Source organism: Mustela nigripes, chromosome 6 (assembly GCF_022355385.1).
Source record: "Mustela nigripes isolate SB6536 chromosome 6, MUSNIG.SB6536, whole genome shotgun sequence".
Taxonomy (NCBI): Eukaryota; Metazoa; Chordata; class Mammalia; order Carnivora; family Mustelidae; genus Mustela; species Mustela nigripes.
The window spans coordinates 90,059,424-90,075,978 of NC_081562.1; the positions used below are offsets into that span (position 1 = coordinate 90,059,424).

Consider the following 16,555-nt stretch of genomic DNA (forward strand, 5'->3'; position numbering starts at 1 on the left):
GACAAAGTATAATATCCATTCATGATAAAACTCTCAACAAAATAGATGTAGAAGGAACATACCTCAACAAAACATACACCATATTCAAAAACCCACAGCTAACATCATACTCAATGGGGAAAAACTGAGACCTTTTCCCCTAAGGTCAGGATGATGTCAAGAATATCCAGTGTCACAATTTATTCTATATAGTACTAGATGTCTTAGCTATAGCAATCAGACAAGAAAAAGGAATAAAATTCATGTAAATTGGTAAAGAAGAAGTGAAACTCACTCCTTGGAGATGACATGATACTACACAGAGAAAACCCTTAGAACTCCACCAAAACATGACTAGAACCAAAAAATGAATTCACTAAGATCACAGGATACAAATTCAATGTACAGAAGTATGTTGTGTTTCTATATACCAATAATGAGACAACAGAAGTAGAAACTAAGAAAAAAATCCCATTTACAACTACACTGAAAATAATAAAATACCTAGGAAGAAATCAAGCAAGAGGAAATACTCTGTGAGAGTGAAAGACCTACTCTGAAAACTGTAAAACACTGATGACAGTAATTTAAAATGACACAATCAATGGAAAGATAGTCCATACTCATGGGTTGGAAGAAGAAATAATATTAAAATGTCTTATACTATGCAAAGAAATCTAAGGATTTTATGCAGTCACTATGGAAATAGTAACAGCATTTTCACAAACCAAAAAAAAAAAAAAAAAAAAACACAAAACCTCCCAAAAAACAAGAGCCCAGGACCTGATGGATGCCGTGGGGAATTCTACCAAACTTTGAAAGAAGAAGTAACACCTATTCTCCTGAAGCTGTTTCAAGAATTGAAGCAGAAGGAAAACTTCCTAACTCTTTCTATGAAGCCAACATTACCCTAATCCCCAAACCAGGCACAGACCCTACCAGAGAGAATTTCAGACCAATATCACTGATGAATATGGAAACTAAGATTCTCAACAAGATCCTAGCAAACAGGATCCAACCGCACACTAAAAAGATTATCCACCATGACCAGGTGGGATTCATCCCTGGTCTACAAGGATGGTTCAACATTCACAAATCAATCAATGTGATAGAACAAATTAATATGAGAAGAGAAAAGAACCACATGGTCCTCTCAATGGATGCAGAAAAAGCATTTGACAAAATCCAGCATCAGTTCCTGATTAAAACACTTCAAAGTATAGGGATAGAGGGAACATTCCTGAACTTCATCAAACCTATCTATGAAAGACCCACAGCAGATATCATCCTAAATGGGAAAAAGCTTGCATCCTTCCTGTTGAGATTAGGAACACAACAAGGATGCCCATTCCCACCACTCTTGTTCAACATAGTATTAGAAGTCCTAGCAAGAGCAATCAGACAACAAAGAAAAATAAAAGGTATCCAAATTGGTAATGAAGAAGTCAAACTCTCTTTCTTTGCAGATGAGATGATTCTTTTTGTGGAAAACCCAAAAGACTCCACCCCCAAACTACTAGAACTCATACAATTCAGCAACGTGGCAGGATACAAAGTCAATGTACAGAAATCAGTGGCTTTCTTATACACTAATAATGAAAATACAGAAAGGGAAATTATAGAATATATTCCGCTTACTATAGCACCAAGAACCATAAGATACCTGGGAATAAACCTAACCAAATAGGTAAAGGAACTGTACTTGAGGAAGTACAGAACACTCATGAAGGAAATTGAAGAAGACACAAAAAGATGGAAGACCATTCCATGCTCTTGGATCGGAAGAATAAACATTGTTAAAATGTCTATACTGCCTAGATCAATTGATATTTTTAATGCTCTTCCAATCAAAATTCCACCGGTATTCTTCAAAGAGCTGGAGCAAATAATCCTAAAATTTGTATGGAATCAGAAAAAACACAAAATAATACAAAACTTAAAATTTGTATGGAACACCACACACACACACACACACACACACACACACACACACACACAAACCTAATAGCCAAAGCAAACTTTAAATAGAACAAAACCGGAGTTATCACAATTCCAGACTTCAAGTTATATTACCAAGCTGTGATAATCAAAACAGTATTGTACTGGCAGTAAGTAGACATATGGATCAATGGAACAGAATAAAAAAACCCAGAATAAACCCATGATTCAATTATTCTTTCACAAACACATAACAGGAAAAGTCTTTTCAGGTTGGGAAAACTGGAAAGCCATATGCAAAAAAAAAAAAAAAGGATTTTCTTTCACCAAACAAAAAAATGAATTTGAGCCCTAAATGTGACCCTGAAACTATAAAAATCCTAGAAGAGAGCACAGGCAGTAATTTTCTGACAGTGGATATCACAGTATTTTTCCTGATGTGTTTCCTGAGGCACAGAAGCAAAAGCAAATATAAACTATTGAGACTTCGCCAAAATTAGAAGCTTCTGCCCAGTGAAGGAAATAATCAATAAAACTAAAAGACAATCTACCAAAGGAGATAAAATATTTTCAAATGACATATTAATAAAGGGTTAGTATCTAAAGTATACACAGAATTTACACAACTCAACACAGAAAAACAAGCAATTCGATTAAATAATTGGCAAAAGACATTTCTCCAAAGACATCCAGATGGTCATCATACACATGAAAGGTGTTCAACATCACTCATAATTAAGGAAATGTAAATCAAACTAAAATGACATATGATCTCACACCTGTCAGAATGTCTAAAATCAAAAACTAAAGAAACAATGTGTTTGTGAGGTCGTGGTGAAAAAGGAAACTTACCCATGCCTTGTTCATTGAAATGCAAACTGGGGCAGCCACTGATGAAGACTAAAGGGAGGTTTATTAAGAACTTAAAAGTAGAGCTACTATATGATCCATTAATTCCACTACTGGGCATTTACCCAAAGAATATGAAAACAGTAATTTAAAAGGATATGTGCACCTCTATGCTTTTGCAGCATTATTTATAATGGCCAAAATATAGAAGCAGCTCAAGTGTGCATGGAGAGGCGAATGGATAAAGAAGGTGTGCTGAAGATTTGAATGGATAAAGAAGATTCAGAAGATGAATGGATTAGAAAAATACAATAGAAGATATAATGTGTGTGTGTGTGTGTGTGTAACTTAGCTATAAAAAAGAATGAAATCTAGCCATTTGAATCAACATCGATGGATATAGAGTGTACTATGCTAAGCAAAATAAGTCAGAGACGGACAAATTCCATTTGACTTCATTCACATGTGGAATTTAAGGAACAAAACCAGTGAACAAAGGAAAAAAAAGAGAGAGGGATACCAAAAATCTGATCTTAACTTACAAGAACCAAGTAATTGATGGGTATCAGAGGAGATGTGGGTGAGGGGATGGCTGAAATAGGTGAAGGGAATAAAGACCACGCTTACCTTGAAGCGCACTGAGTAATGTATAGAATTGATATATCACTGTATTGTACACCTATAACCGATATAACAGTATATATATACTACACTGGATTTTAAATTTTTAAAAAACGTACTTAGAGTCAATTTAAAGAAGAAAACATAGAAAAAGGAAAAAAGAGGGACGCCTGGGTGGCTCAGTTGGTTAAGCAGCTGCCTTCGGCTCAGGTCATGATCCCAGGGTCCTGGAATCGAGTCCCACATCAGGCTCCTTGCTTGGCAGGGAGCCTGCTTCTCCCTCTGCCTCTGCCTGCCTCTCTGCCTGTGCTCACTCGCTCTCTCTCGCTCTGTCTCTGACAAATAAATAAATAAAATCTTAAAAGAAAAAGAAAAAGGAAAAAAGAAAAAAGTAATTATTAACCAACGTTCTTGAAAATTAAGGAAAGACTAGGGAGCTTTCCAAATTAAAGGAGACTAAAAAATTATTGTAATTAAATAAACATGTACTTTTAAAATTTTTTTCTATAAGGAAAATTTTTAGTCACGGGTGAAACATAAATAGGATTGGAGAACTTCATGTTGATAACGTATCATTGTTAATGTCCTGACACTAATGGTTATAGCATGTTTTTCTAATAGAATATACTTTTTTGATATAAACACATACTACTATGCTGACGGAGCATCAAATGGTGCAGGAATAAAAGATGTTCATTGTCTATTTGTTGTTTTTTTTTTATTATATTTTATATTGTTTCAAAATTTAAAAAATAGCAAAACATTTAAGTATTATCGACCTCCAATTTGGGGCATAAGTCACAAGTTAGTGAAATCCTAAAATTGACTAAGAATGCAAGAGAGAGTTTCCTTTTGGGATAAACCACCTTAATGTGTAGAAATGATCATACTGTCCCAGGGAACTGGAACATCTGAAATTCTTTTGGCATTAAGTATAGAGTTTAAAATATTTCTAGTTCTCTTTTGGGAGCATATCTGTTTTGTTTTATAGTTTAAGAAATTCAGTTCTGTGCTTAAAGCAATCCAGTTTTTCTTTCTTTCCTTTTTTGTTTGTTGTTTTGGTGGTTGTTTTATTTCTTACATAACTGATATTCCTGACATGAGTCTCCAGAGGTCATTTATTTTTCTTTTCTTCTTCTTCTTCTTTTTTTTAAATTAATCCCTTGTGTGTCTTTTGAGAAAAGTGATAAAACTGTGCCTTTTGTTAGTGCACAATATGAAGCAAGAATTCTTTGTTTCAAAATTTGGGTTCCTTTCATATGAGGGATTTTCCAAAAAGTCTTTTCATTTACAGCATTACATTTCCATTTAGAATTTTTATGGAAACATAAGAAAAGAAGACAGAAAATGAATCTTACCTAGCCTGAGAGGATTCTAATTATATGTAATATCTGGATTCTGTCATTTTAATGAGTAGCAGTGGAGGTGAAAGTAATTAACAGATGCATATAATTTTGAGAATGCATATGTTTTTAGAATCCTTCTTGAGAGAGAATAGTCATCATTTATTTTTGACCACAGTTTCTACCATATTACTATAAGGGAAAAAATTATATGAATGTATTTGAGATATGGTAAGTCACTTAAAATTTGCAATAAATATCTAGATCATAAATGAAAGCATTCTCACAAGTAAAAGTCAGGTAATCCAGGTAACTTTTGAACTGTCATTTACTTTTTTGTTTTTATGTAGATGCAATAGTCAAAGCTTCATGATTAAATTCAACTGATATGAGAAGACTGATGCATTTGAAACCAAAGAAAAGAATAATTAAGTGAAATGAGATAAAGAAACAATGCAGAAGTACTGCATCAGAACAAAATAATAATATATATCAGAATATTTCAATCATAGAGAAAATATGTAACTGTGATTATTTCTATATATTAAAAATTATTAAGTGTTTTAATGAGCTAAGAATTTTTGAAGAATATTACATATAAACATTGGTATTAATTTTCTAAATGTTACAAGAATTTTTTCAATAATTTTAAAGATATACATAGAAAATACATTTAAAGTCAAGCTTAATTCTATGTAGAACACTGAAACTAAATTCAGCTCATTTGGAAATGATCAGCTAAAATTTAAGTTATCTTTTAAGTTCCAATAGAAAAAAGAAAAAATTAAGTAGTTTTGTTACCATAACTAAGATTTAAATGGAATAATCTGTTAGAGGTTCCTAGGTTGATCAATGCTTTAGTTTTAAGTATCAACTCTCTTATGAAATCAGATCATTTTTTTAAACTTATTTACATTTCTGACTATGTATTTTTGGTTTTGTTGTTTGTTTGTTTCTGTCTGTACCTTTTTAAAAACTCCTCTTATTTCCACTTCTGGAGTTGTTTTCCTATATCTATTTCATAATATTCAAATCAGAAATGAGGAATCAGTCAAGAGAGATCAAGTTCATTCTCCTAGGATTGACTGATGACCCACAATTGCAAATTGTGGTTTTTATATTTTTCTTCCTAAACTATGTGTTGAGCGTGATTGGGAACTTATCCATCATCCTTCTTACCTTGCTAGATCCCCGCCTCAAGACTCCCATGTATTTTTTCCTCCGAAATTTCTCCTTCTTGGAAGCTTCATTGACAACAGTCTGTATTCCCAGATACCTGATAAGCATCATGACTAAAAACAAAATAATTTCCTACAATAGTTGTGCATCTCAGTTATTCTTTTTCCTCTTATTAGAAATTACAGAATTTTACCTACTGGCTGCCATGTGTTTTGACCGGTATGTAGCAATCTGCAAACCCCTCCATTACCCCATCATTATGAACAACAAAGTGTGTTACCAACTACTATTCAGTTCATGGACAATTGGCTTTCTGTTTACATTTCCACCAGTGGCCTTGGGACTGACACTGGATTTCTGTGCTTCCAAAGTAATTGATCATTTCATGTGTGACACTTCCCCCGTGCTGCAGCTTTCCTGTACTGACACTCATTTACTGGAATTGCTTTCATTTGCCTTAGCTATTGGAATACTCCTGATCACATTGCCTTTAGTAATTCCTTCCTACACATACATTATCAAGACCATTCTAAAACTCCCCTCTGCTCAGAAAAGAACAAAGGCTTTTTCTACTTGTTCTTCTCATATGATTGTAGTCTCCCTTACTTATGGTAGCTGTATCTTTAATTACATAAAACCAACAGCGAAGGAAAGGGTGACTTTATCTAAAGGTGTATCTGTTATTTACACCTCAGTTGCCCCTTTATTAAACCCTTTCATTTACACTCTCAGAAACCAGCAAGTGAAAGAAGTCTTCAAGGATATACTCCAAAAGATTTTCTCTTTTTTCAAAAAATGAAGAGGAAATTTAATTTTAAAATCTTAGCTAAAAAGTAAATAAAAATTTTGACTCATTTTATAAGCTTACGTAATCTATTCTTCAAATAGTCCATCTAACATTTATACCTCATAATATTTAACCACACCTGTCACCACAATTCACCTTTTCCCTCCAACTCTATGATTAACAGTCCTGCGCTAAAGTATGTGTATTCACTTGAGTTATCAACACAAATGTGAAATTTCTTTTACTCTACAAAACATGGTTCTGACCTCCTCAGAAAAATGATTTTAAATAGATATCATTATAAAAATTTTAAATAAGTATACAGACATCAATATAATAACATGAACTACTATTGGAACTCTAGGAAATTCTTCAAATGTCACACAAATGTTTTCAACAAAACAAAAAAAGAAGGTAGGCCGCAAGTCATAAATAGCTCATATGTTCTAAAATGTAGCAACTTTATCTGGTATGTCAGTAGACCTGAAAATTTGGAGTGAGTAACAATCACACACCTGGTTGGCTTATTTAATGGCAAATACAATATTCTCATCCTTAAACTGTCTTTTTTTTTTAAAGATTTTATTTATTCATTTGACAGAGAGAGAGAAAGAGAGAGAGACAGAATGAGCATAAGTAGGGGAAGAGGCAGCAGGAGAGGGAGAAACAAACTCACTGCTGAGCAGGACATTAAGCTGGATCCCAGGATCAGGAGATCATGACCTAAGCTGAAGGCAGATGCTTGACCATGTGAGCCACCACGTGCCCCCCTAAAATGTCTTTTTAACTTAGCTGGAGTAAAGTATAGAAACATGGACTACAGGTGATTCTGTTGTCGGTGGTTCCTATGAGAGTTTTCTTTTTTGATATAAAAGCCTATGTGAGCAGATTTTTATTTTATTAAGATTATTATGTTAAATTTATTGAGGATGGGTTCTGGGATGTTAGAGTCAGGAAGACAAGTTAAATGGCTAATACTTCAAACTAAATGAGTTACTTGAGAATTGAAATGCAATAGTGTCCATGAATCTGAAGCTCTGGGAAAAGGTTCCATAGATATTAGGAAAACAAACTGAAAGGGATGGTTGAACATTTGGCTATATGGGATAAATGGAAAAGATTTTCAAAACTAAAATGTAGCTTCCTTAAACCTTCATTCTACCCATTCCTGCACATACTCCCTTATATATTCAATATTTTTAAAGAAGGCAGTATTACTGGTATCTGTTCAGATTAAAAAAAAAAAAGTATCTACAAAGAAATCCATGAAATAAATAGAGTTCCATATTGGGTATATTATGCCACCTGAGAAATATGAGTGCAAAAATCATTAAGGTATTTAATGCTGTACCTCCTATCCATTTGACTCTGAGAAAAAACAATCTAAGTTCAGGTTTTTGTCCTCATTTATTTTACTATTTTAAGCCAACACTGTTAAGCATCTTCTTTGCTAAGATAACTACAAGGGAATAAGTTCATGTTATGATATTCAAGTCCCCAAAGCTTTCCAGTAAGCTCTTTAAAAACTATTAGACCTTTATTAGATAATGTTTGAGAATATGTTCCTCATTTTTTGTGTTGCCTTTTCATTTTTCTTACAGTGTCCTTTGGTTACAGAATTTTTAATTTTGATGAAATCATTTTTTTTTAGTTTTTATTTTGTTGCATGTGCTTTTGGTATCATATATAAAACAGCATTGCTTAACCCAAAGTTGCAAGGAGGTACACCTACCATTTATTCTAAGAAATTTCTAGTTTTGTATCGGACAATCTAGGTCTTTGGCTTCTATTGAGTTAATGTTTCTATACAGTTTCAGGTAGAGATTAAAGTCATATTTGCATGAAAATAGTTATCACATCATGACTTGCTGAAAAGGCTATCATTTCCCCATTCAATAATCTTGGGGCACCTGTTAAAAATCAATTGACCATAAATGTATAGGTTATTATAGGACTCTCTGTTTTATTCCTTTGTGCTATTGGTCAGTTGCTCTGTCAGTATCACACTCTCTCTGTCACTGTACTTTTATAATAAGTTATGAAATTCGGAAAGATGACTCAACTTTCTTCCTTTTTCACTATTGTTTTGGCTATTCAGAGTACCTTGCAATTCCATATGAATTTTAGGATCCAATTGCTCACTTATGCAAAAAGAGCAGCTGAAAATTTAATAATGATTGTGTTGAATCTGTGGATTAGTTTGGGAACTATTACCATCTAATTCAATGTCGGGTCTACTCTCCAATACATACACACACACATACATAGTTTGTCGTTATTTATTTAGGACTTTTTAATTTTTTTTACTTAAGATTTTATTTATTTATTTGTCACAGAAATAGAGATCACAAGTAGGCAGAACAGTAGGCGGGCGGGGAGGGACCAGGTTCCCTGCTGATCAGCTAGCCCAATGCGGGACTCAATCCCAGGACCCTGAGATCATGACCTGAGCTGAAGGCAGAGGCTTAACCCACTGAGCCACCCAGGTTCCCTAGGACTTTTAAATTTTTTTTAAATTTTGTTAATTTCTTGGTACAATGTTGCACTGCCCTGGTTAAAATCACATAAAATAACTGTTACAATTGAACAATAAGAAAAAACAAACACTCAACAAAACATAGACAAGGGACCTAAGGAAGATATACAACAGGAAAAAGCACATGAAAAGATGTTCAAGAGCAGTACTACCACTTTACAACCAGTAAGACACTTATAATATGTATTTGTATGGGTGTCTGCCTGTGTGTGTGTACATATATGTATATGTACACCATGTATACTCTATGTAAGTGCTACTATACAAAATAACAAGTGATGATATACAGAATTTGAAACTTTCATACACTGTTACTGCATATGTAAAATGTGCAGCCACGTAGAAAATTTGGCAGGTCATCAAGAAGATAAATATAGAGTTACTATATAACCCAGAAATTCTACTTCTAGGAACTGAATATTTTTTTTTTTAATTTTTTATTTTTGATAAACATATATTTTTATCCCCAGGGTAACAGGTCTGTGAATCACCAGGTTTACACACTTCACAGCAGGGGGTGGGATTAGGAACTGAATTTTAACACACGTTCACACAAGAACTTCAACACACATTTTCATAGACACATTATGCATAAGAGCAAAAAAGTAGAAAAAAAAAACAACAAGCAAACTTCAAGTGATGAATGTATAAACAAAATGTGATACAGATAAATTTTATTCATTTTCATTCTATTGTCTTTTGCTTTGCTTTGCTGTACTATTCATATACTATGTTTTCTACAAATTGAAGGTTTGTGATAATCCTACATTAAGCAAGTCTATTAGTGCCATTTTCCAACAGCATTTGCACACCTCTGTATTATATTGTGGTAATGCTCATGAAATTACAAGATTTTTCATTATTAGTATATTTGTTATGGTGATCTGTGATTGTGATCTTTGATGTTGCCATTATAATTATTTTGGGACACCATAAACACTGCCCACATAGAACAGCACCTCTAATCACCAAATGCTCTGTGTGTTCCTACTGTCCCACTGGCCAGCTGTTTCCCCTTCTTTCTCCTTCTCTTCTGGCCTCTCTATTCCTTGACACACCCACCAATATTGAAATTGGACTAAATAATGACCCCACAGGGCCTATATGTGTACAAGTGAAAGGAAGAATCACCTGTCTCACACTTTAAGTCAAAATCTAGAAATGATTAAGCTTAATGAGGAAAGCATACAAAAAGCCGGGATAGGCCAAAACCTGATTCTCTTGCACTAGTTAGCCAAGCTGTGAATAGAAAGATAAAGTTCTTGGGGGGCCTGGGTGCTCAGTTGGCTAAGTATCTGACTCTTGGTTCCTGATCAGGGCATGGTCTTGTGGTTGTGGGATTGAGACCTGTGTCTGACTCTCAGCTCAGTGTGGAACCTATTTCAGATTATTTTTTCCCTTTGTCTCTCCTGATCACTCTCTCAAACAAATAAATAATCTTTAGAAAGAGAAAAAAAAGAGAGATAAGAAAAAGCTCTTGAAGGAAATTAAATGTGCTATTCCAGTGAACACTTGAGTGATAAGAAAGGCAGAAGCAGTCTTATTGCTTATAGGGAGAATGTTTTAATCTACTAGATAGAAGATCAAACAAGCCACAGTATTTCATTAAACCGAAGCCTAATGCAAAGCAAGGACCTAATTCTCTTCTATTCTATCAAGATTGAGAGTGGTGAGGAAGCTATAGAAAAAAGGCAAAGCAAGCAGAGGTTTGCTCATGAGGTTTAAGGAAAGAAGCCATCTACCTAACACAAAAGTAAAAGGTGAAAGCAGCAAGGACTGATGTAGTACCTGAAGTGAATTATCCAGAAGATCTAGCTAAGACAATTAAAGAAGGTGACTACACTAAACCACATACATTCAATGTAGATGAAAAAGATTTATAGTGGATGAAGATTCTATCTACCACTGTTATAGCTAGAGAAGAGTAGCCTATGCCTGGCTTCAAAGCTTCAAAGTCTAGGCTAACTCTTTTGTTAAGGCTAAGGCAGCTAGGGACTCTAAATTGAAGCCAATGTTCACTGACCATTTTGAAAAACCTAGGTCTAAGAATTATGCTAAATCTACTATTCTGGAATTCTATAAATGGAATAACAGAGCCTGGATGGCATCAGTTCTGTTTATAACATAGTTTATTAAAGATTTTAAGCTCACTGTTAAGACTTACTGCTCAGTAAAAGATTTCTTTCAAAACTTTGTTGTTCATTGATAATGCACCTGACCATTCCAGAGCTCTTATGGAGATGTACAATATGGTTAATGTTGTTTTCATGACTCCTAACACCACTATTCTGCAGGCCATGAATTAAGGAATAATTCTGACTTTCAAGTCTTATACTTTTAGAAATAACATTTCATAAGGCTAGAGATGGTATGGATATGAATTTCTCTGAGGGTTCTGGGCAAACTAAACAGAAAATTTTCCTGGAAAGGATTTATCACTCTACATACCATATAAGACATTTTTTGAATCATAGGAAGGGTCAAAAAGAGTCAACATGAACAGGACTTTGGAAGAAGTTGATTACAACACATAATATTTATAAATTTTGTCAGTTTTTCTTCTGTGTAGAAATAAGCGAGTGCCAGACCTTGCTTAGATTCATTTATATTATAATAATGAAAGTGATTCTTGGAAGAAATTCAAGGCATGAGTTATTTATTTCTGTGTTTGGGGAATCTTTCCATATTTTGAACCATTTATAAATTAAAGATTTCTGATACATTCTAGTGTCAATGTAAACAAATGTATTAAGTATGTCTTACATAAAAGCAAATATAATCATTTAAATCCAACAAATTTATTGACAAATTTGACAATGCATGTATAGAATATCTGCATCATACTTAATTAGTTCTTTGGCCTCTTCCCAGCCATTCACTCTGGTCTCCATGCCTGCTAGTGGATTCAGATAAACACAGACATCATTTGGCCACAGAAATCACTTTTCCTTTTCTGGAATTTCTTATAAAAGAAATCACAAATTGTGAATGTTGAAGTCTGGTTTCTCTTGCTCAGCCATATTTTGGAGATTCACCTATTTTATTGTCTGCATCCTTAAGTTCTTTCCTTTTTGCTCATGTAATTTGACCAAATCTACATTTAGCATATTTGGCTTAGCAAATTCAGAATCTCTGGTATCCTTCTGTCTTAGCCGGCTTTCCCTCCCCAGTTCCCACACATTGGTGTTCTTATTCTCTGAGGAATCTCTCCACAAGATAGAATCATTTGATTTGATGAGTGTAATATCAAGTACACACCATATTCTGAAATGCCAATCCCTAAAAGCCTGTATCCTCCCAAATTGTCCTTCTGAAATAAGTGTCTGCCAAAGGAGAATTAATTGGGGCAGAGAGGTTCGTCCCCTATGCCTTGGTGACTCTATTCCTCAATTCCCATTCTCCATGGCAGTTGGAATTACAGAATTACAGGAATTGTTTTAAGAGAAAGGTTAGAAGGATACATGAAGAGGAACACCATTCACCATTTTGTTTATCCCAACTGCTAATTAACATTTTCTGCTCTTCTTTTTGATGCAGCATGTTGCAAGACTCAACCTACTTTTCTCCTTTGAGCTAGTAGCTACTTGATCTTTTTGGGTTTATACCCACAAAGAGTTGCTGTGGAATAATACACTATCTTACCTCCTGTCTTTGCTAACATCTCATGAATCAGTATATTTGGTTTAAGGCTATACTGCCAGTTATATATGGAATCACAAAATGTTGTAATTATAAGAAATCATAAATTTGCAAATTCTTACAGCATGGATCACTTGTCAGTCAGGATTCAGGTGAAGGTAGGATTTCTGTAAGTCCTTTGGAAAGAAAGACGATATTGGAGGAATTTTAGCCTTTAAAAATAATGAAAGAGATAGCTATGGAAGGAAAACTTTGAGCACCAGAGAGAATGTTGAGGAAACTAATACCAAAGTATGTTGCAGCCCTGAGAGAATGCTTCAAAAAGCTTAATGGGAAATCGTAGTGACCCAGTCATTTCTAAGAAAGCATCTACTAACAGTGTTAGCAATAAAGTTGGTAGTTTTCAAGTTCTTTTGAAAATCCACTATGAATTTAGGTTATATGCACCAATCTGGGTACAAAGTGGAAAGCAATATCCTCTGCTTCCCTTCCAACCTCCAAATTTTTCACCAAGTCCTATCACTGACAAATCATAAATTAGAAAAATAGAGGGAGGGGAACTCTCAGAAATAGCATCCCAGTTTTCTCCACAGCACTGAGAACAACTGAGAGAATATAATGTGATGTTCAGTTGGCAACAGACAGTTCAATGCAGATACTTTGAAAATAACCAAAAAAGGAGTCTCAGAAATTGCAAATGAGTGTTTTTTTCACTGGGTCTACCAAAGTGTGATATCAATATTGGGGGCAATGTAGCAGAAATGAGATGCAGACCCTTGGTGTATCAATCAATTAAGCAACCAACTCTTGGTTTTAGCTCAGCTCATGATCCAATGGGTCCTGGGATCAATCCCCATAGGATCTGCTCTCAGTGGGGAGACTGCTTGAAGATCCTCCCTGTCTGTGCCTCCCACAACTGTGCTCTCTCTTTCTCTCCCTCTTTCTAAATTAAATAAATAAACCTTTAAAAAGAAAAAAAAAAGATGAAGAGAAGAGATTAGTCTTGCACCCTTTTGTTCAATTTACCCACACTATGTAGGATACTATGTCAAGATCCTGACATTATAAATGCTTATATGCATGTAACCCCCTCTTGTTATTTCTAATACACTTGGCAACTTGGTTGAAAATTACATTATAGTACAGGATAAAATATATCCTATATATATAGGATATATTCAAGAGCTTCTCCTGAAGGAAAGAAGGAGAAGAAAAATGAAAAAGTTGGTAACAAAATATAATATTAATAAGTAGTGTAACTGGGTCTTATCCTTTGATTTCTCTTTCTGCTAATGCATTATTGGTTTGTAGAAATGTAACAGTTTTGAGGGCATTTATTTATTATTTTATTATTATTATTATTATTATTATTATTTTAATCCTGTGACTTTGTATATCAGTTCTACGAATTTGTGTATCAGTTCTAGGAAGTTTTTCATGGGATCCTTCAGGTTTTGTCCATAGAGCATCTTGTCATCTGTGAATAGAGAAAGTTTTATGTCTTCCTTGCAGATTTCAGTTCCTTTTATTTCTCTTGTTGTCTGATTCCTGTGGATAGGATTTCCAGTACTATGTTAAATAAAAGTGGTGACAGTGGACATTCCTTCTTGCTCCTAACTGTAGAGGAAAAGCTCTCAATTTCTACCCATTTAGGATGATATTAGCTGTAGGTTTTTCATACATGGCTTTTATTAAATTGAGATATGTTCCCTGTAAACATTATTTGTTGGATTCACACTTAAATTTAAATAACCACATGTGTAACCTGAAACTTATTCTAGCAAGAATGACACTCATTAACAATTAAAATACATTTACTACTATGAAGATGTAACACAGGGATTTACATACGTTTGAGAAAACCAGAGAATCAAGAAGGCTGCATTAAAGGGTACAATTTAAATACTATTAACAAAAAACAATTGAACAAACAAACAGACAAAAAGCAGAAACAGACCATAAATACAGACAACAAACATATGGTTGCCAGAGGGGAGAAGGTACAAAATTATGTGTATTCCAGTTATGGAATAAATGAGTCACAGGAATAAAACATACAGCACAAAGAATAGAGCCAACCCTATTGTAATAGGATTGGTAACATCATAACTACACTGTGGTCAACATAGCATAATGTACAAGCTTTTCTATTTCTTATGCTTTCCTCCTGAAACCAATATAACAATGTAACTAATAGTTGTGTGTCAGTTATACTCAATATAAACAAACAAATAAATTAGCATTGATGAGTGATTAGAAGTGAGTTAAGATGCCAAGGAAACAACTTCCAGCAAGGAAAATAACATATGTGAGAGTGAATGACTTTCATTTATGATTTCACTTAATCTTTAAAAGAATGAGTCCCAGTGTATAAATTGACAAAGAATGATACCCATTACATATTGTTAACTGAAAAAAAAAGGGGGGGGTGGGGAGAAAAATTGCTGAATATTTTCTGTAGCAAAATTGTATTACTGTATTAAAAAAATTTGTGTTCCCATTACGTGGATAATGAGTGTGTATGAAATTTCTGATACAATGTACTATAAATATTTGATACCTGTTAATTTGAAGATTTGAGGGCAAATGGAGGATGACTTAGAAACATGAGTCAGTCCATCGGTTTTTATATACCACTGATATGGTAATTGATTCTCTGACATTTATTTCTTATGGCATTAAGTAAACATTTAAAAACTGAGTTTCAAATACCCTTCTGATTTTTAAAAATATTACAATTTTTTCTTGAATCATTCATTCTTCTTTGTGCTGATAGGGATATATAAATGAATAAAACCTGAGTGTTACCCTCAATGAAATTTTGGAGCTCAGCTATGTATTTAATGAACGTAAAAGGAATTAAGAATAAATTATCTCCTGAGTGAAGACCGAGTGCTACAGGCATACTAGAAAAATTTGAGGGGCACCTGGGTGGCTCAGTGGGTTAAGCCGCTGCCTTCGGCTCAGATCATGATCTCAGTGTCCTGGGATCGAGCCCCACATTGGGCTCTCTGCTCCACAGGGAGCCTGCTTCCCTTTCTCTCTCTCTCTGCCTGCCTCTCTGCCTACTTGTGATCTCTGTCTGTCAAATAAATAAATAAAATCTTTAAAAAAAAATTTGATATAGCCAAGGGGCAACTAAGTTGACTGGATGCATTGGTAGGTATACTTTTGCTTTTATCCCACTATATTGCCTTGCTTTCTGGAATGTATACATCATGACATCACTATACCTTTTGGGCCCATCTCTCCTGCAACTGGCCTTTCTTTATTCTGGCCTTTCATTCATTTATATAGTGACTAGAGAAGGTAAATTTGTTTCATCTTTGGATAGTTTTCAATCCTCATCTTACCGAGAGAACTTTGAAGTGGTTTACATTTCAGTCATGAAGCAGTAGTATTCCCTGGAAATTTACATAAAGAAATCTCAGGATCACAATAGTAGCTTCTTAGAATTTAGGTCAACAATGATTATGATTATATGGGAAGATAAAAGAGATAAAAAAAAATTCTTTAATTATAGGAGAGGTTATAGAAAACTCAACAAAAACGAATCCACACAATCAAGCCTGCATTTTCTCTGTGTGAGAGGCATTTATGTAAGAGAGGAAGGCTGAATTCCTGACAAAAAGTCTCCAGAAGTAGCTTATGAATGCATTTCTTCTCACATTTTGAGTAAATTGA

General features: G+C 34.2%; 1 protein-coding gene across 1 annotated transcript; it reads left to right on the forward strand.

Annotated features, from left to right (window-relative positions):
- The first annotated feature begins 5,736 nt into the window (after positions 1–5,736).
- Positions 5,737–6,708, forward strand: LOC132020749 (olfactory receptor 6C6-like). Its single transcript, XM_059404898.1, has one exon. It carries the CDS (start codon positions 5,770–5,772, stop codon positions 6,706–6,708), a length of 939 nt encoding a protein of 312 aa, XP_059260881.1. The 5' UTR covers positions 5,737–5,769.
- Positions 6,709–16,555: the final 9,847 nt, after the last annotated feature.

Coding starts and splice junctions, on each gene's coding strand:
- LOC132020749 (XM_059404898.1), top strand. CDS start 5,770: ATGAGGAATCAGTCAAGAGAGATCAAGTTCATTCTCCTAGGATTGACT.